Below are 21,187 nucleotides of genomic sequence, written 5' to 3'. Positions count from 1 at the left end.
TTTGCATCTTGATTCATCACACGTCGTCTGGATTCTTCACGTTGGATTATTTGGCACACAGAGTTGAAAGATGGAAGAGATGTCGACATAAGTATTTGGCTTCTAATAGCATCAAAATCTTCTCGAAGTCCAGCAAGCACATTGAAAATTTTGTCTTCCTCCAAGCGGTGTTTGATCACATCTGGATCTATAGACATAGGTCGGTGTTGGGACATTTTGTCCCACAGACCACGAAACTGTCCAAGATACACATGGTATAGTTTATCACTCTGTTGGAGATGAGCAATGTCTTGCTGGATTTGATAGATCCTTGCAAGATGGTTGTGTTCGCCATATACATCCCTTAGGCTAGTCCACATTTCTTCAGCCATTTCAAGAAAGAGAAATCCTTCCGTGATAGATGGTTTCATCGAGTTAAAGAGCCACGACATGACCAAATGATTCACAGATTCTCATTCATCATAATTTGGATCATCAGAAATTTTACCATTTACGTAGCCGATTTTTCCTTTGCCGCTGAGGAAAAAGCTGGCTGCTTTCAACCATCCAAGGTAGTTTGAGCCATTGAGAGGAGTAGATGTGATTTTCAAGATAGGATTTTGCTCATGGATCACCATTTTTGTAGATGGCATGCAGTTTGCAGCAGACCCATCGCTGCCCAGTTGACTGTCTCCATGGTTGAAGCTAGTGATGGAAAGCTTCAAATCAATGCTCTGATACCATGTAAACTATGATATACTGGAACAAAACAGTAACAAAAAGGAAAAAACACACAATGTAAGTGGTTCGGCTGATTGCAGCCTACATCCACTGAAGATCCTCTCTTACTTTCTTATGATTATTTGGTACAGGGGGAAATATATATAGCTTTTACAATAAAGGCCTAACATAACGGATACGATCATGGTTAGGCAACAGTAAAAGGAAAGAAGGTAAAAGGTTCCTTTTGATAGGTAACGGATCTTCCAATGCACAAGTCGTTTTGCTTATCCACGATTCATGCAAAAACGGCTTGTGCTCATCAATATCCGTTAACAGCCTGCACCGGTGCGCTTTGTGCGCGCACTTGAATATTGAACGCCTAAGTGCGCATCGCATTGGTTGCACGCCTGCCTGCGCGTTTGTTGCTCGGCGCCTGCGTGCGTCTTCTCATCCAGCGCCTGTGTGCACCGACATCTGCCGCACCTGAGTGCGTTGTGTGCAGACAGCGCCTGCGTGCGCCGAATTGTAACGTGCGTGTGTGCACAGTGAATTAACCAGAGAGTGCGGCTTGAGATCCGTGGTCGCAGCGGGGTTGAACCGCAACACTACGGAGGAGGGGTAGCCGATAACCAGAGTGGTTAGCCGAACTTGGGAGCGCTGGAGCGATGCCACGGTTGAAGCAGATTTGAAAGAGTGAGAACGAAAAAATGAATACAAAACTGTGAAAGTGAAACTCGCTCGGAAAGGGTCAGGGCGTCAGGGAAAGGGGCCGATTCAGCAGGACAGATTCTCTGAATTGGTCCTGCTGAATCGTTTCGGTCTGAATTGGCCAATTTTTGAAAAGGCGGATTCAGGCCCTTGTGTCGTATCGAAAACTTAATGATACGATAAGTATCGGCCACTGATACTGATAACATTGATGCAAACACACTTATTTTTTCCTGCAATTATTGATTTTTCATCCACATCATAGAGGCAGTGGCATAATCAGTCATGGTTACACCACCTCGACTTATTATTCAGTTGCACTCGATACACAAATTCCGACCTGGTTTTATTTTTTTTTTGTAAGGAAGCAACCTGGTAGTTTATAGTTAGGCAGAAACATGGTGATATTAATGATGCACCAGATAAGATTGTGCAATCTTTCCATTGCCACCTTTAGGAAAGAATCCGCCGGGAATGCGCTCGCTGCCCGTTCCATACACGATCCTCAGAACTTCAGCCGGAGTGCGCGCATAGGAGAGTGAGTTCGCGTCTGCGGATAGCACGTTGCCTTGAGTCCGGTTCTCCGCACCAAGCTTGAATGGAACGACAAGACCCTCATCTTTGGTGCCGCACCCGCCGAGGCGGTCCCTTAGGACGGAGATCCGATCGGTGAACTCCGCTACTGTGATGTTGTAGGGCTTGACAAGGTCATCCTTCCTCTCGTACAGCAAGCCTCGGTCCACAGCATCCTGCCCAGACTCCACTCCCAAGAGCCCTGCCACTAACTGTAAGGTCATATATAGTAAGCCAAATGAAAAGAGATCATTGATTCATTTTCCATACTATGATTTATAGCAAAGAAAGGGATAGCCAAGCTAAAGAGAAGCACAGCTGAATTGCCCTCTTGAGTGAATATTTGCACCTTTAATTACGTATTAGCTAGCTGAACGTGTGGTGCAAAAAGGCTAGAGGCAAACTGACCCCAAGATATAACCGAGTCTTGCTCATTCCGGTTCTACTTATCCCCTATGTCATCCCTACTGTCATGCATGCCCCCATTTGAGATCTCATTGGTGCAAGCTTTTGATTACCGCTATTGGTTTTTGAATCGCCAGAAAATTAACCATGCACACAAGTCAGGTTTTGGCAATTCAAATGCTTATATTTACTAAATGAAGCATGTAGATCATATCTATAATGTTAGATTTGATCAAAACAACTTGCACCAATGAGATCTCAAGATGGGGTACGACGATAAAGACAACATAGGGGATGAGTAGAAATGGATTGGAGTCTTGCCCAGGTGCAATTAAACTTTTCTAGAATGGCACTTGATGGGGGTGGGATACCACCAAAATGCCCTGGTGGTATGGAAATGCCCTTGAGGGAGCCCAAAAAGACTCCCCATGGTGGTGCTCCGTACCACCAAAATGTATGGTGGATATTGAGAAAATCACCATTGGTGGTGATTTTCAATATCACCTCATCTCAAGTGGAGCCATGGAGGGTCATCAAACGTTCAAACATCATCAGCACTAAATAAGCCAAAGAATCATGTAAAAACTTTGAACTGATAAAACTGAAAGCTGTTAGTTTTGAGGAAGAAACACGCAATCAGAAGCAGTGTAGTGTCTTAAAGCATGCCATGCGGAGTCGAAATTAAGGGCGTAATTTCCATGCACGTCATTCGAATTGTGCTCAAGAATGGCTATTCTGCACTCGGTTGAAGTGGTTTGTACGCTACATAATTTGGAAAAGTGCTCTCTCTCTCTCTCTCTCTCTCTCTCTCTCTCTCTCTCTCTCATTACCCTTTTGGAGTAGTAGCCCTCGAGGTTGGGATTTGTACCCACGTAACCGGTGAGCCCAACGTAAGGTATAACATAAGTGGCCAAGAGGAAATTGATGCTATTGGCATAAGGATCAAATGAAGGCGCCAGTTTACTCCCAAATGCCTCGTTCATTATCTGCGCAAAATTTTCGGCACTCAGATTCAACAATGGCCTAGGAAACTCACCAACCGTCGCCTTAATTGCCCTGAAAATCAAGGAAAAAAAGTCATCACAGGCACACTCACACAGAGAGAAAGAGAGAGAGCGACCTCAAGTGGCCAACTTCTTGATAGGCAAACTGTTGTATGATGTCCCTGATAAGAGGGTCGAGGTTGGCCTTCTTTGCTCCAATGGGAGGGGGTCCCCCCATGACCAACTCGGGTGCTATCTCATCCAGGCCGTAACCAAGAGCACCCCACAGGAAGAAGTCTGCTTCAAGGTGCTCCAGGTTAAGTGGGAATTGTAGCAACGGCAAGTCGCTAGGATACACCGGCAGCACGCCCTTGGGGGGACTGGACGTGCAATTACGACCTTGAGAACTCGACAGAGGAAGGAAAAGAGAGAAAAGGATGCAGACGAGAAGGAAAAAGAATGATGTAGCCATTGTAAAACCGAATAGAATCGACTCTCGCGACTCAAAATTTATACTAAAAGAATTCCATACCTAACCTACTACGTGATCACCTTCTATATTGCAAGTTTTTGTGGCACTGATTTATTGTGTGACTCTAATCCCGCTGGCAATGACATTAAACGAGAGCTTAGGGAGAGGATGAGGTCAGGTGGCTGGCCCAACCACCCCATCAAGTAGTTGAGCCTCTAGCATTTTGACACCTATTCATGTGATGTAATTCTTGAACAAGTGTGTTTCACGTTGCGTACTGTTGACTTTTTGAGATAGATTGATGCAAATCGGTTGCCCGATTTGCGAAGATCTATGCTACCATTTACTATGTGTACTATTAACTATAAAAAGAAAGTAGGAAATAAGGTTAAGAAAAAGAAGGAAAAAGAATAAACCAAGTTTATAATAATTAATCAATTCAACTCTCCTAAACATTTGGATTATCTCATCTTTTTATAGATAAAAAATCTTATTCAAAACAAATACCTAAGCGATAAACTCTAATTAAGATGAGTCCTTATCTTAACTAATTTTTTATCTAAATACGAATCTCATGTAAATCCAATATCCAAAATGCAATCTAAACAAATCAAAAAATGAAAGATGGATTGAATTAGATCATTTATGGACTTAGGTCTTCTACTCTGTTCATGCATCACTCCTCAGGTTGGAGAAGACTTGCCTTCAAGTATGAATCTCGCTTGCTCTTTTTTCAATTTTGTTCTACCTTGTGGGTTATGGATCCATAATATGGACTTGAATCTCGAAGCCAGTCTATAAATTGAATGAACCAAGCAGGATCTACCTCAACATACATATTGAAACCAGGAACATTCTTTTCAAACCAACCAAAGTCACACAAGATGCCTTCGATGTAAAATAGGTCAAACGGATTTAGAGCATATGGTTGAAACAAATTTTGGATTCACCTTAAAGGAACCTCATCCATAGGTGCTTGTGGAAGCCCATACTAATCTCGTTTGAGCAAGTCCAAGGTCTTAAATGGGTTTGGGTTATGAAATATAGATATAAGACAGTCTTGAATCTGGTTATTAGAGTTTGGATCATGAATATTTTTGGATATTTATAGAGTTTATTGAAAGTAACTTTGGATTGGGTCAAGTGGGTGTAGGGTTGAATTTTTGGAACCTAAGGTGGGTTCAAGCAGATCCACTAAAATAAGTTTGGATCTATGAAGAGATTTTGGATTCAAAACATCTTTAATTATATTTGAGACTTTGGATAGGTCTTGAATGAACTTAAATGAAGGCTTATTTGGGGTAGGCCCTAACAAGGTATTATCTAACTAGGTTAGGGTATTTTTTGGTCAAAAGTGAAGGGTGGTGGATCTGTAAAACTTACCTGTATCAATTGCTTTATCTTAATTCATGTTAAATCCTTGTTAATTCCTCAGTTCTCACAATTGAATTGCATGTCCATCCACCACCATCAAGCAATCTCACAAAATGTGATATTGGCTAGAAAGACTTTTTGATGCTTTGGGATCCGATTTACCTCAAAGATTCGCTCTATTGCTTGAATCTAATCAAAGAATGCATTTGGATCATGGTGACTTGTGAACTCTGAAATGTCCAATTCATCACCATACTCAACACATATCCAATACTCTAACCATTGCTATGCACTTTTGGTGGAGTTTGGGTTTAGTTTTAACCTAATTGATTCAAACAAGGTTTTAAATCAAAATTGGACAGATTTGGAGGACTTTGGATTGGGTTGAGAAGGTTTAAGGTCAGGTCTAAACTTGAAGTAAGGGTTTGGGGCTGGGATTGGGGTAAGAACTTGTTCTGGCTAGTAGAACTAGTTTTTAGGTATGCAATTCATCACCGTACTTAGCACAAATCCAATACTCTAACTATTGCTCTGCAGTTTTTGGTGGAGTTTGGGTTTAGTTTTAAACCAATTGATTCAAACATGGTTTTAAATCAAGATTGACTGGATTTGTGAACTTTAGATCGGGTTGAGAAGGTTTAAGGTCAGATTTGAACTTGAAGTAAGGGTTTGGTGCTAGGATTTAATTGAGAACTTGTTCTGGCTAGTAGAGGTATGAATCAAGAAGAGTTTTTGTTGTTGGGGGTGAACTGAGTAGTGAGAACCGGTTTTGTATTAAACCGAGTTTCACCCACTCAACATGAGTGGGTCAGTCTCTAACAACGGGAAAGGAGGAGCAGTATGGAGTTAGTGTTAGGAACCCTCACTTCACCTACCTCTGATGGTGGGCCTCCAGTTGTGTCAGTCATCGACAACCTCAATTGTCGTCGGCTAAGGGAGGGTGGCAGAAGCTTGTCGACTGTTTCTAAGTCGGTGTTCAGGTAGCTGGTGGTCCAGTCTGCTTGCAAGAAGAAAAGGGGTGGTAGAGGGAGGAGTCGGAGAAGGAAAATGGGAACTAAGTGGCCTCCCAACCAGTAGCCAAGAGTGTCATCAGTCAGATGATGGTGGTTGCTAGAAAGAAGAAGGGAACGAAAAGGAGAAGGTTGAGGAAATAGGAGGGAGTTGTGGTGGTGGGGAAAAAGAAAAAGAGGAGGAAGGTGTTGATGGTGAGTAAAGAAAAGGTGGTGGTGGGGAATGAGAGGAAGGCCAAGAGGAGGTGGTAAGCGACCAAGTGCTTGCCAACAAGGTATACTTGTCTGCTTGGGTGGTCGGCTGCAAAGTGAAGGTGCTGACATTGGTGAGCAGGGATTCATTCATCTATAGGGTACCACCTGATGTCAACCAAGCTTGTTTGGCCACCGAACAAGGTGCACCCCAACCTGATGTGATCAATGTCAAGCTCGCAGAGGTCGCTACTACACCAAAAGTTGTTCAATCATGTTATTTTTTTAGCACAATAGGCTGCAATGGTTAGTGATCGTAATGGATTGATTCATTGTTTGGTTGGACGATCATGAAATGTCACTAAAAAATCATATGATGCAATACATCGAACATTGTTGATATAGAAAATTTGTTAAGGATTCATACATCATTCTTTCATTAAGATCTTTTCCATGAGTTGAATGCTTGGAGAAATCAAAAATTCAGCAAGATCATCCATCTAATAGAATCAAGATGATGATCCCCCACTCTGATACCAAATTCATGCAAATTGGTTGCTTGATTTGCAAAGATCTATGCTACGATTTATTATCTACACTATCAACTACGAAAAGAAAATAGGGAATGGGGTTCAAAGAAAGAAGAAACCAAGTTTATAATAATTAATCAATCAAGCTCCCCTAAACATCTAAATTTCTCATCTTTTTATAAATGAGAATTTCTAATGAAAACAAATAGTAAGTGAAAAACTCTAATTAAGATGAGTTTCTATCTTAACTAACTTTATAATTAGATACAAATCCCATATAGATTTAATATCCAAAATATAATCTAAAATTTTTTAAAAATGAAAGACAGATCCAACTGGATCCTTTATAGACATGGACCTTCTGCTCTGCTTCTGCATCAGAGATGCATCCTTAAAGAGCTAATTAAATGAAACACACAAGAAAATATATGTAATGGATATTTTTTTGCTTCTCATGGTTATAAAGTTTTTCTTTTCTTTACTCTTTCTTTCTTTTATTCATTATTGGGATTGATGGTCAGGTCTAGATCCAGATTAATAAGGACAAGGCTCTCATTGAACCTAAGTGGCATCAGGTCTTGGAAGAAGAAGTTAAGGTTTTATATCAAAACCAAACTTGGACTATGGTCTCTCAAAAAAAGATTATCAATCTAGTTGTGTGCAAATAGGTTTATAAGATTAAAAGGCATGCACATGGAATCGTAGCCAAATATAATGCTCATCTTGTTACCAAGGGGTATAGTCAACAAGAGATAGTTGATTACTTTGAGACATTCAACCCAATTATTAAACTTACATCAGTTCGGTTGGTTCTCTTTATTGTGATCAGTTTAGGGTGGTTGATCCATCAGCGGGATGTAAATAATATATTTCTTATGGTATACTGTAAGAGATCGTGTACATGAGTCAACCTCTTGCCTTTGAAATAAGAGTTACCCAAACTTTATGTGCTAACTTAATTGTGCTTTCTATGGTTTAAAACAGGCTCCTAGAATGTGGTTTGAGAAACTACATGTCTATTAAAAAAGTTGGGGTTTATTGAATCAAAGGTTAATTTGCCCTTATTTATTTGTCATAAAAAGGGTATACATATGTTTGTTCTTGTTTATGTTGATGATATTATTGTTACAAGTAACTCGTGTAAAAATATTAAGCATATTATACATGATTTTGGGTGTGAATTTTCTATCAAAGATTTGAGCCCTCTACACTACTTCCTTAAAATAGAAGTTGTTCATGAAGCCTTCGAGATTATGCATTGTCAAAGAAAATATGTTCTAGATCTCTTGCTCAAAACAAGGATAATAGATTGTAAATCAGTTGTCACTTCAATTGCACCAAATGTGATTTTATCCAAGCATGGAATCATGCTATTAGAAAACACCACCCAATGCAGGAGCATAGTTGGCATCTTACACTATGTCACTTTTATCAAACTTGATATTACATATTCAGTCAATAAAGTATGTCAGTTCATGCATGAACCAAATTAGGATCATTGGACTCATATAAAAAGGATCTTGCATTATCTCAAATAAACCATTAATTTTGGTCTGCATATTAGGAAGTCATCTTCTTTGCAGTTATCTATGTTTTTTGATGTTGACAGGATAGGGTACCCAGATGATTGCAAATCTATACATGGTTATCTAACCTATATGAGAACCAATTTACTATCTTAGAACTCCACCAAACAGCATACAATTGTCAAATCTAGTATATAAGCAAAATATAAGGTTATTGCAAGTGTTGTATCTGAACTTGTCTGGCTCAAACTGCTAATGACAGAACTGGACATTATTCCAGCTATGTGGTGTGATAACCTAGGTACTACATATTTTGTTGCAATTTTTGTCTTTCATGTGTTGACCAAACACATAAAAATTTATTATCCTTTTGTGTGAGAAAAGGTTTTCAAAGGAGAATTTAAAGTTTAGTTTATTTCTTTTTAAAATCAAGTTGCAGACATCATAACTAAACCATTGGTTGACCTAAAGTTTAATCATTTCAGAAACAAGCTCAACCTTATGAATATTGGCTTGAGGGGGCGTGTTAAGACAAAGGATCCAAGAAGGGACATCCAAGAGTCCTCTTCAGGAAAGGATGTTCGAGAGTCCCTACATGAAAGATTCTAAGAAGCTTCCTGTTGAAGAGGCTTGTGAAAAGAAAAGGCATGAACTAAGTAAAATTCCTACAAGAGAAGACTCGTCTCAATAATGATTCTCCTATATGTAAGGACTCTAAGAAGATTAAAAATAATAGAGTTCTCTCATCTAAATATAACTCATACATGAAAGTTTTTATAAATAAAGAGAGTTACACTCATTTTTGCTTGAATTGAGAGAGTGTGTGTTTATTTGTAAGGTCTCTAAGAGAATTGAAAATAATAGAGTTCTCTCATCTAAATATGACTCATACATGAAAGGTTTTATAAATAAAGAGAGTTACACTCATTTCTACATGAATTGAGATAGTGTGTGTTTATTTGTGTATGTGTGTTCCCTCTTCAAGATGTGTGTTCTTTCCTCACTCCCCACTTGAATTAAGTTTGTGTTTCTTCTTCTTCTTCTTTTGAATAAATGAGAATCAATTCATTAATCTAGATGATAATGTACAGTTATAGCAAGCTGTCAGGTTTCTTCAATTGTCCTTTTAAAAGAAAAGGCTTCTCCAATTATTAGAAAATGTTTGCAATTAAAACTCAATATTTGCATTTCTTCTCCATGGAACATTATTTAACTTTTGGTCACAGCTGTAAAAGTTTTGTCCCTCTAAAAATGATTTATGTGATTCACATTCTCAAGCATTAGCTTTCTCATGTTTGCTTTCAGGTTGTGAATTTGACTTGTGTGAAAATCTATCATGTAAGAATATGTCATGTCATTACTTTAACACATTTACAGCTAAGCATTAATGCATGCGAAAGTTTTATATACCATCTAACTTGTGTAAAACTTTTACATGTTTTATGGCTTCAACATTCACCGATAGAAATCACATTCATGGGTTGCATTTTTGCATGTTTACAATGCCCCTATGAAAGTTCTAAAATGTGATTATGAATCACAAGAAACTTGTGAAAGTTACAAAATCACAGGTGTTGTAAACATGCTACCAAGTTTTACACTTGATTTGATTGTTTGGTAACGATTCCATCATCTTGAAATACTCGTATGTACTCTGAGTGAGTTGGAATTCAAAGTGCATTCATCCAACATATCAGGATTTTGGACAGAAAATCACATAATTGTTACGTAAGCATAGTGATTTCCTTGGGTATATATCTTTCACTATCTATACCATACTAACTAGTTAGAAACCATAGGTTCAAGCTACCTCTGGTCAATTTGACCCATAAGATGCATTAAGTGTGGTTTAATAGTTAAGAATTGCATCTTAGATTGTGTTTGTTCCCCTGTGACCTACTTTGTACAGTTGTATATGGAGTCTGTTTTGCTTTGGTTGAGTCTTGAGGATCGAGTCACTTGCAACTCTCTCTAGGCCACCCATGTACTTTGGTTTTGGTTGAAAAATACCCTGAAGGGTCGGTCCGTAGATCTAAATTGTAATGAGCCTTCAGGCAAAAAATGTGAAGAGCTTTCTTTTGTTCACCCTCGTTGTGATTACTTTCGAGTGATTGTGATTTCTCTCCATCTCTATTTTCTTGCTTTCTTGTATACTCAGTTATCAAAGTTTTTGTTGTTGCAAGCGAGCGATCGGAAGGCTTGCGACGGTAAAAGACCATTACACTGCATTGGCTTATTGAAGAAGTAGACCCATAACAAGTGATATCAGAGCCCGTTCTTCAGCTGGAGAAGGGACTCAGGAGTTATTGTCGAGAGACGCATCGACAAGCCATGATTTATGAGCAAGACATCATGGTGCACCGTTACAACCTTCGGAGCACCAAAGGAAAGACAGTTGCTAAGGACGAGGAGATGGGTTCACCTCGAAGCCATGAGGAGATGGCCACGATCGTCAACACACTGGTGGTTGATATGACTTTGCACAAGAAAGTGATTTTATGTGCAATTGAGTCATTTAGAGGACTGAACATTCGGAATGTATTGGTGGAAGACCTCAAGGTGAAGTCCCCAGCAACTCTACTCGATGAAGATGCTATAGCCTTCTGAAGACGGAAGTGTAGTGACATGAAAAGGGGCCATTGCGTGATTGATACCTTTAACGCCTTAAAAATGAGCTATGAAACTACTTTATGTCAAGAAATGTACAACGCCAAGTTTATCGGATGGTGGCAGAACTCAAACACACTGGAATCTTGATAGACTACATAAGGATGTTCCAGAAGCTCATGCTAAATGTACCCAATATGTCGGATGAAGACAAACTTAATTGGTTTATTATAGGACTACAGCCTTGGGCACAGTCTGAAGTAGAAAAGAGCAATCCTCAAACTTTAGAAGATGCATATGTGACAACTAAATGACTAGTGAATACACAACATAAGTCCTTCACTACATCGACTAAGGTTGGGAAGAAGTTGAACCACGGAGGCAAGGAGGATCAGCGCGACAATAAAGGTGAGTCATCGACCAATCACCATTCTTTCAAGAGGCAGAATTATAGAAAGCACGATAATAACAATAATAAAAGGCCAATTGTGACTTGTTGGTTTTGTGGCGAGAGACATATTGACAAGCAATATCCAAAGCTCCTCGTGAAGGACGATGAGCAGGCCAATGCAGTGTAGACTGAGAGTAGTGACATCGAGGACGTGCAACTAAGGATGGGAGTCATGCAGATGATCAATGCAGTTAGAAGTTAGCAAAGGTATACTCATGTTAGTATGCCGGTTAGCAAAGAGCTCATGTATCTAGAAGTCATTGCGAATGAAAAGTCTACTACGGTAATGGTAGACTCTGGGGCCACGCATAACTTCATCTTGCAGAAAGAGGCAGAGCGGATGGGCTTAAAGCCTGGGCCAAAGCAGAGGACCATCAAGACAGTGAACTATGAGGCCAAGTCAATCCTTGGTGAAGCATGGAATGTGGCTATCTAAATTGAAAGTTGGGTCTGCAAAGCCAACTTCTCAATAGTGTCCCTGGATGACTTTAGAATGATTTTGGACATGGAGTTTCTTTGCAGCCAGAATGTAATGATGCTGCCAAAGTTCAACTTGTTGGAAATCATGGGGTCAAACTTTCATACATGGTGCAGTGCCTTACTTTTAGAGTTAAGTCTTTAATGCTATCTACTATGCAATTAAAAAAGGGTGTCAAGTAGGGAGATCAAACATCCCTAGTCGTCGCGCGCACCAAAGAAGGGAAGGTGGAAACAACATTGTCACTAATCCTTACCCCACTATTGGCGGAGTTTCGGGGAGTGATGCCCCTAGATCTGTCTGAGCATTTACCGTCGAGACACGAGGTCAACCACAAGTTAAAGTTGACCCTTGGAGCAAAGCCCCTTGCCATGGTCTCTCATCGCATAGAGTCGACTGAATTGAAGGAGTTGCGCAGACAGTTGGATGAGAAGGAAAGGACATCCATTGCCTATCAGTTTGTTCAAGATTGGCACGAGCAGACCAAGCTGACGAAGGCATTTCTGCACAAAGCATCCAAGAGGACGAAGAAGTGAGTGGACAAGTATCATTGTCATGTTGGAGACCAGGTGGTGGTGAAACTCTACCCAGATCGTACAAACATCTTTCGTGGATGGCCCCACAGACTGATTAGAAAGTACGAGGGATCATTCACTATCACCAAGAAAGTGAGCAACCTAGTGTACAAGCTGGATCTGCCCCCAAACTTAAAGGTGCACCCGGTGTTCCACGTGTGCAACCTGAAATTGTTCTATGCAGACAAGGGGGATCCGAAACATAACATGCCACAATGCGCTCCTATCCTACAGAGGGCCCCGGCAGCACAACGGGCCGAGAAGCGCCTCAGCAAGATCCTTCGACACAAGGTCAATTACTTGGGCGAAGCAAAGAAGTATCTGGTGCAGTAGAAGGAAACAACGAAGCCGATGTGAGAGCCAGCATTACGGATGAAGAGCCGCTATCCGACTGAAATCAAGGCCTACCACGAAGTAGATGGAGCTGGGGGCAGCGCATGACTTGAAGGGGAGAACCTGTTCCCCTGCTACCTACTTTGTACAGTTTTGTCTATAGTCTATTTTACTTTGGTTGAGTTTTGATATAAAGTGTTGAGTCATTTGCAACTTTCTTTGAGCTACCCATGTACTTTGGTTCAGGTTGAAAATTACCCTGAAGGGTTCGCCCGTAGATCTGAACGGTAATGAGCATTCGGGCAAAAATGTGAATGAATGTAAATGCGAAGAGCTTTCTTTTGTTCATGCTCATTGTGATTGCTTTCGAGTGATTGTAATTTTTCTCTCTCTATTTTCTCGCTTTCTTGTACCCTCAGTTATCAAAGTTTCCACTGCTTCAAGCAAGCGATCGAAAAGCTTGCGGCGATAAGGAAGGACCATCATGCCACACTAGCCTATTAAAGAAGTAGGTCTATGACAGTGCCATCTTGGTGTTAAAATAGGCTTTTATGAGTCATTAAATTTTAATACATTGTAAGACATTGAATTTTTAAACATTTGGAAACCTGGTTGCTTGCACAATTTCATGATCCAAAACATGTTAGAGTTTTGTTAGATTGTACATACTACTGACAGTAGTAAATATTTACCTGATTTCCCCTCACCCAATGTGTCTTGCAACCACTCTTCTCGTCTTGTCCACCTTATGATTATGGTCATTGGGCCTGGGTCTTATTTTTGAGAGCCATCCTGCCCTGAACTAGACTTGGACCAAGCCCAATGATGGAAACCCAATGTATCCTACCCCGACCATTATATTTCTTCCTTAACCAGGCAACCCTACAGTCGCCCAACCCTTTCAAGCTAGGCTTGGGCAGGCTTTAGCCCCTTGCCCCAGACTGTTGACCTGGTGGCCTTGACTGAGACCGGACCCTTGCTAATTTCTTCTACTAGAGGCACGGTACGGTGAGGGTAACCGATATCAACCCCATTTAATATGACTAGTTCATATGAGCTGAACATGAGCTTTTCTTTATGAGCTCTAAAAGCTCATTATTGAGCCGAACCAAGTCAATTTAGGAATTGTTAATTTACTATCCCAAAAGTCTAACAATCTAGCTGGGAAAGTTTTATTTGAGGCAATAATCATGAATAATGCGAGCTAAAATTCGTACCACATCAAAGAATTGCAGAGGACAAGGACAGCTGCAATGCTATCATCTAGTGGTTTTACACTGCCAGGACAGCGACCGTAAGTAGGGCAGGCAAAGCCAGCGCGGATAGGTATCTGATCTTGGGGATGGTTTCTCCATGTAAATATAAAAAAAAAAAGAAGTGAAACAAACAAACCAAACCGGGAATGTTTGTTTTGCCAACAAGCAAAACCGATCAGACTTTTTCTTGTCATTAGGGTTGGCCACCTGCCTCTGTGGCATGTGCTAAGACTTTTTTTTTTATGATGAGAGAACCGGGTCACTTAACGGGCCCGCCCCTTACTCATTTCATTAGTAGCTTCTTAAGTAGAAGGGTCGTAGCTAATTATGCCGATATTTTCAAGCCTGACCCAAAGTTGTAATTATACAGCTTAAGCAGTTTCACATAGTTCAGAAATTAACATCTAAGAACTTGATCAATGCCATGTGAAAACAGAACACCAACATGAAATACCCAATGATATTTTGTCTCATGAATGGTTTTTGTATCTTTACCTGAGGTTTCTCAAGTTGCAGTCAGAATCCAGGGCTATGAGGAAGCTTAAGCTATGCGGTGAAACGCTTTAAAGCACGTGGTTTGTCACCTGACATGGGACGACCCATGGAAAGCTTGAAGCAGCACGAATTCCCCGGTGGGTTGCGAGGACCTTAAGGGTTTTACCAACCGGAGACCTGCCAATGTATGGCCAGTGGTTGGAGGTTTTCCCTTGGCCTAACCGAAAAGTATGGCGTTATTGGCCCCTTTTACAAGTAAAATGATCAAGATTACCTTGACAGGTCCCAAAAATGGTCATAGGCCTGTCTTAGATTTTCCCCGCAAAAACAATGAAAATCTGGCATAACTATACTTTATTGCTTATTAATATAATCTACATTTTCAGACGACACTTGCAAGCATCTCTCTATAACTTATTGCTTATTAATGTAATCTACATTTTCAGACCACACTTGCAAGCATCTCTCTCTCTCTCTCTCTCTCTCTCTCTCTCTCTCTCTCTCTCTCTCTCTCTCTCTCCACCCACAAACACAAAAATCCCACTGCATTCATGCAAGGAAAAAAGCCACAGCCTCAATAGGGCTTTTGTCCATTTGAAAGAAGAACCCAACAATTGGAAGACGAACACCCTTGAAAGCCATCTGTTTTTCCTCTTTTGTATAATAGAACATACGTAATAAAATGTGGACCAGCTACGTGCAAATGTGCAATCACCGGCACCTAACTTGAAATCTCCTTGCCAACTTTCTAACTACAATTAATTTGACAAAGTAGATACCACTATACCTATCAAAAGGAACATATAACCTAATATATTCCTAAGCTTTTATTTAATAAGCCCAATAACTTCCCAGACCGCGGTAGAATGCCATCATCATCTCTGTTGAAGCATGGGAATAAGAATCTGATTTGGTAGAATCCTCGCCTCAGAAAAGCCTAATTGGTGCACTTGAAACCTTGACACACAGAAACCCATACTATGAGTACTAGAAGCAAAAGGATGCCTAAGATGACCAGCTTTATTTTCATGTTCTCGAACCACATTTTCTGCCTTATGTGCACCCCTTGTTTCTGAAATTGCTGGGCCTGAAATATTTGTTAGTGGAAGCAGCCAGTGGTGAGAAAATGACACTATCAATACAGCCAAATATGATTCATCCAGACAAGTGTGAAAATAAGCACCTGTGAACGTAGATCTTGTGTCTTCTCAGATAGCACATCAAGCCTCTCTTGTCTGTCTAGAACCTGAAAGCATTTTTATAGACAGTTACTGTTGTTGAACATATTTGACTCGAGGTAATTTCTTGGAAGCATTAAAAAAAAAAGGCATTCCTGGAAATCACAATGTATCTTGAAAAAAAAAATATGAACATGATCATGGTGGTGATAATTAAAGCCCCAAGCACTGGGCCAACTTTGAAATTGTTAGAGGTATCAATTTTTGGCGTTCTTGATCTTGTTAACATCTACGAGATGCTGTAGAAGCCTATTCGTGTGTTTGTGTGTATGTACGAGTGTATATGAATGCTTATAGCCTTATACACTTACATTTTCTAGTAATGATGGCACTGGAAACAGGTGAGGTGGTTCTATCTACAAGGGCAATATGCTCTACTAATATCTAGTTTTCTTGTGGCTTGAAAACAGTCGTAGGATTTTACATAGGTACCATTGATATGAACAATTGGATCAATTTTAGATCCAATTTGACCAACAAAATGTTGCCTTGACCAACAGCATTCTAGCATCGGATTGGTTGATGACACCCTATTAATTTCCATGAAATCTGCTGTCAGATGTTCCTAAAAAACGATAGTGTGCCACTTGCAAATGAGAGAAAGAGAGAACAGGACCCATAAAGTCAATCCCATGTAGTTGGGATTAACATGATAATATGTGCACATCCATCCGTATATGTATGTGCATGTTTGTGGAGGGGGGAGGAGGTCAGTTTGATATCAGTTATAAACATATTGTTTAAATTTTAGATTTCTCAAGGGAAGGAAAATCATTCAGTACCATAAAATATATGTGAAGAAACACACGTCATGTCCCACATCCTATTGATATTATAGGTTAACATAATTAACACATTACTGTCACTCCAGCACTGGCACATTATTGTTATCTTGGTTCCATATCTAACATATTAGCATACACTCTTCATTATCTATTGGCACATTTTGATTTCCACAAATTTATCAGCGGTTGATTAGGTATTCTAACAAACAAAACAACATCAAAATAGGTCTAATTTTAACACTAAAAAAACAGCACATACAACAACTACGCCTTCATCCCAAAACAATTGGGGTCAGCGATATGAACCAAAAAAGAAATTCATTTTGGGTCTTCCACATGAATCCTTTTCCTCCAATCATTTCTATCCAATGCCATGTCCTCGGTGAGGTTCAAAGCATTCATATCCTTTCCTATCATCTCCATCCAAGTCTTCCTAGGCCTACCTCGACCTCTTTTAACTAATATATTTTCCCATTTCTCCAACCTTCTAACTGGAGCATCATTAGGCCTTCGCCGAATATGTCCAAACCACCGTAAACGATTCTCTCGCATCTTATTTTCAATGGGTGCAACACCTACCTTCTTACGTATCTCCTCGTTCCGAATCTTAAGATGAACAAAAGGCAATGTTATTGGAGAAACTTAAACCTGATTTAGACCAATGATCTGGATAAAGGCCACAGGTGGTCAAAGAAATTAAGTTACAACTGAATATGCAACACCAAAAACAACCAGAAAGAAGAAATAACTTATGCTTAAGGTCAATGAATTTCAGAATGAGGAAAAAAAAACAAAATTCTTCAGGAGTTTTGGAACATTTCAAACTTTAAAAATTCTATGTATTAAAATTGACAACTCTTACACCCTAACATCATGTTCATGAAAGGTAAGGATGCAAGAGTGCTAAAAAGACTCAAAAGAAGAGAAATAGAAATAGACTCAACTATGTGAAATCTTTTATAACCTGTCAATCTTTCCATTGTAGCTGGAGAAAATAAATTGTACGGTTCAAGAACGCCACAAATGCAGCTGGGTGACATGGTATATATTGATGGCTAATGCAATTTGTGAGTGGAAATACATATAGCTTGGCAATCATATTGATCAATTTGCGATATTTTAACATTAATAATCAGGTCTAGAAAGAATAATGCCAATCTTTGCACAAACATTTCATGCTGCAGATTCAATAGGAGGTTAGTGCATATGAAAATACATGTAACTGAGGCAAAAATGTATACAAGTTATCTAATGTAATCAGAGAAGCTGCAGCATTATTTTTATACTACAAATTTTGACAGCACTATGCTGAATGAACTGTGATTATCATAAGCTTGTTATATTGTAACAAAAATACATAGCTGTGTGAAATGTGGCATGCATAAAATTGAAGTTACACAACTGGCAAATCATCATCTGCCAAGAGTAACCTAGTATTGTATTGCATTGTTTATGCCCCATTTTCAGTAACTACTACTGCTTCTGAATACGTGATATCAAATTAACATGAAGAAGAAATCCCAAGCACATGAACTGTTCAATTCCCAGTGACTTTTCCACCAAGAACGCACACTGTACTTGAAAAAAGAAAAATAACAGTGGTGCTGACTGAAATCATTTTATTATCTCATCAAAACAAATGCTGGCTTCCAATGCACTATATGGCACAGGAAATCCAGGAATAATTATCTCTTAAAATGAAAATTTGAAAATTAAGGGGAAAATGCAGAAAAAAACAATTAACTGTTATAAAGATGCATACTGTGACATTTCATCTGTGTGCTTTTCAGAATTGTGCATGTAATCTGCATAGTCAAAATAATATGTTAATCTCTGAAAACATCAAACAGAATACCTTGTCTATGTTATCCATCATAATGCTTTTAACTTCAGACACTTGACCCTTAACTTTCAAGAGCTTCCCAATCTCCTCTGCATGATCAATCATATACTGCATGTTCTCTTTCATTATTGGGCTGCCAATATGATGCAATATCTAAGTGAGTATTGGACAACCTGAATCAAGAAAAATCTGAGACAGGAACCTGAACTTGTTCGTGAACAGACATACCTGAATTCTTTATTGAGACTTTTTGCCAGGGCAGTATCAGCTTTCCCACCTCCATATCTCTTCTTAAACTCTGCCTTTATGCGCTCCAAAAAAGCTATTGACAATTGTTTCCCAACAGACTCTTTTGCAACAACACAAAATGCTGCCAGAAATCAAGAATGTATCAAGTTATTGCAGAAAGTAAAATAATCCATTAATCTTTTTCTTTTTTTTTTATTCTGTGAATTGCACTTACTTGATTCTAACTAATTCCAACAAACAAATTTGTAACTGTAGCATGTCCATAATAGTTGTCATTTCTATATTGAGTGATGCGGAGTCGGCAACGAAGCCGATCTACAATCCGAGATCCAAATGGATCTCCACGCGCAGAAGCTTAAAGTTTTAACAGGGGAGTCCAAACAGGACTCAAATGTTCTGCGAATTGAGACAGAATAACTCTCTTTTAGCAATTGGCGTAAACACAGAAAATATGCACAATAAGCACATGTTTCCAATGGATCTAAGAACACACGAATCAGATCTGTGTTGTCTGATTTATGAGCAGTTCTCTAGACCAGACAGACTGGTCGCCGGATGTCCAGCAGATATTCAGTCAGTCGCTTTCGAGAGGATTTTTGGACCCTCAGACGATGGAGTTTGGGAAAACTCCAAACAGGTAAGTTATGCAAAATTCTGTAATCTTTCCAACAAACCCAAATTTGCAATTTTTGAATTAATATATTGAAAATTATGTTCAATATACGTTGTTGTATTTTTTGTTCTAAACTATACGAGTTGATGAACAGGATTTTAAGCATGCAGAAAACAAATAAATTTTTGAAACAGCAAATGATTGATTCACCAAAAACCCAAAACATGAAAGTTCTTAATCAAGATGTTATCTTTTCAGAACATCATTCAGTTCGCCAAACACAGCAGGGATGACAGAGATATGCTTCAAACATTGAACGCTATCAGAAATATAACATGCAATCCAGAACCAAGTAACAGGAATTGACAGACTTTTTAGACGGGCAAAGAAACAGATTCAGAACAATTGATAAAAATGAAAGTTGGAGATCTAAATGTTAGCTTTCCAACAAGCTAAGATTCAAAACCTTCGGTTCAGCCGTTTAGGAGAACAGGGCAAAATACCAAACTCTGTTAGGAAATGAAAATAACAGACAAACATGCAGGTCTCAAATAACAGGATAACTTTATAGGAATTTTAGACGATTCACAAAGCAAATTTAGGCAAAATGTTTAACATGAAAGATGTAGGTCCGGACGTTAGCTTTCCAACAAGCTAATGTTCGCAATTTTCTGTTCAACCGTTTGGGAGAACAGGGCAAATTACTGAACATTGCCAGAAAACTTGCCCACACGAATTCGACAAGACAGCAATAACCGAATTTTAGAAATGAAAATCTCAGTCTTAACAAGACGAACTTCAACAAGCAACTCAACAAGTAAAGATTTTGATTTCAATTCAAACACCACACCAACAACTTGTAAATAAATCAACAGAGTTCTAAACAATGCGTTTCCACCAGAAAATCGAAAAACACTCATACAATAGCAGAAAATGATTTAAACAAGTTGCAGAAAATAATGTATCTGTTTGCAGCCAACAAACCGAAACCAAACTTCAGCAACAATACTGGATGTTCTAGGTGAGATTGAGCAACAGCACTCGATGTCTCTCACGCCCAGAATGAACACCCAAACAGCAACACAGCCTCAGCCTCTCCTCACGCACAGCAGCACCAACACATGCCTTTTTCTTTGTTGACCCAACCAGCCACACGTCTAGAACTCTCCTTCTTTCCAGAATTTTCTATCTCTAAAAAACAAAGCCACCATGCTGGTCGACCCCCTTAGGGCTATTAAACCCTAAGAGAGGGCCTCATAATGGAAGAGGAGCTCTTCCCAAGCTGCCGCCCCCCAAAACCAATCAGAAATCTCCTTTCGAAAATGAGCATTAAACCCCTTTTAACAACCATTTTGACTTCTGAGTCAAATTAGAATTCAAATGAGACGCTAGGAACAAAAAATTCATAAAAAGAAAAAAGAAAACTACCCTGAAACCCCGTACACCCTCTAGTGCCACAAAAAGATCCTACCAGGCACTAAAACTATCCGGATCCGTAGAATCCGGCACCTAAAAATAAAAATAAAAAATAAAAAAAAAGAAATATCTAATATGATTCCTTAATTTGACAAAATGGAATCAAAGATAAAAATGCAATATCTGATAAGGTAAAAGAAAAATTCTTAGAAATTGAAATATGATAATCAAAATGGATTTTGTTTCTCGGAGATCCAATTGGACTCGGATAGTCTTGCATGTCATTGGATATGCAAGGTATAGCATCTCGGATCGGGTCTGGTGAGTTGGATTTGGATCCAATTTATCTTTGCTGAATTAATGATTTGGATGC

At 39.3% G+C, this 21,187-nt stretch overlaps 2 protein-coding genes across 2 annotated transcripts in view; both read right to left on the bottom strand.

Annotated features, from left to right (window-relative positions):
• Window positions 1-1,817: 1,817 nt before the first annotated feature.
• LOC149846114 (ferritin-like catalase Nec2) lies at window positions 1,818-3,843 on the bottom strand. The gene is made up of 3 exons (XM_089990486.1): window positions 3,509-3,843; window positions 3,219-3,444; window positions 1,818-2,195 (listed from the first exon to the last, which is right to left on the bottom strand). Exons 1-3 carry the CDS (start codon window positions 3,841-3,843, stop codon window positions 1,818-1,820), a joined length of 939 nt encoding a protein of 312 aa, XP_089846612.1.
• An 11,381-nt stretch (window positions 3,844-15,224) lies between these two features.
• Window positions 15,225-21,187, bottom strand: part of LOC149846113 (vesicle-associated membrane protein 724-like) — a 38,568-nt gene continuing 32,605 nt past the window's right edge. The window contains exons 2-5 of the mRNA XM_089997856.1: window positions 18,765-18,906; window positions 18,549-18,669; window positions 15,854-15,916; window positions 15,225-15,757 (exon numbers count right to left, since the gene is read on the bottom strand). Coding sequence (XP_089853982.1) covers window positions 15,608-15,757; window positions 15,854-15,916; window positions 18,549-18,669; window positions 18,765-18,906 — 476 coding nt within the window. The 3' untranslated portion in view covers window positions 15,225-15,607. The remainder of the gene's footprint in view (window positions 15,758-15,853; window positions 15,917-18,548; window positions 18,670-18,764; window positions 18,907-21,187) is intronic.

Source organism: Nuphar pumila, chromosome 2 (assembly GCF_984573655.1).
Source record: "Nuphar pumila chromosome 2, dmNupPumi1.hap1.1, whole genome shotgun sequence".
NCBI lineage: Eukaryota > Viridiplantae > Streptophyta > Magnoliopsida > Nymphaeales > Nymphaeaceae > Nuphar > Nuphar pumila.
This window is presented reverse-complemented; position numbering and strand designations above follow the sequence as displayed.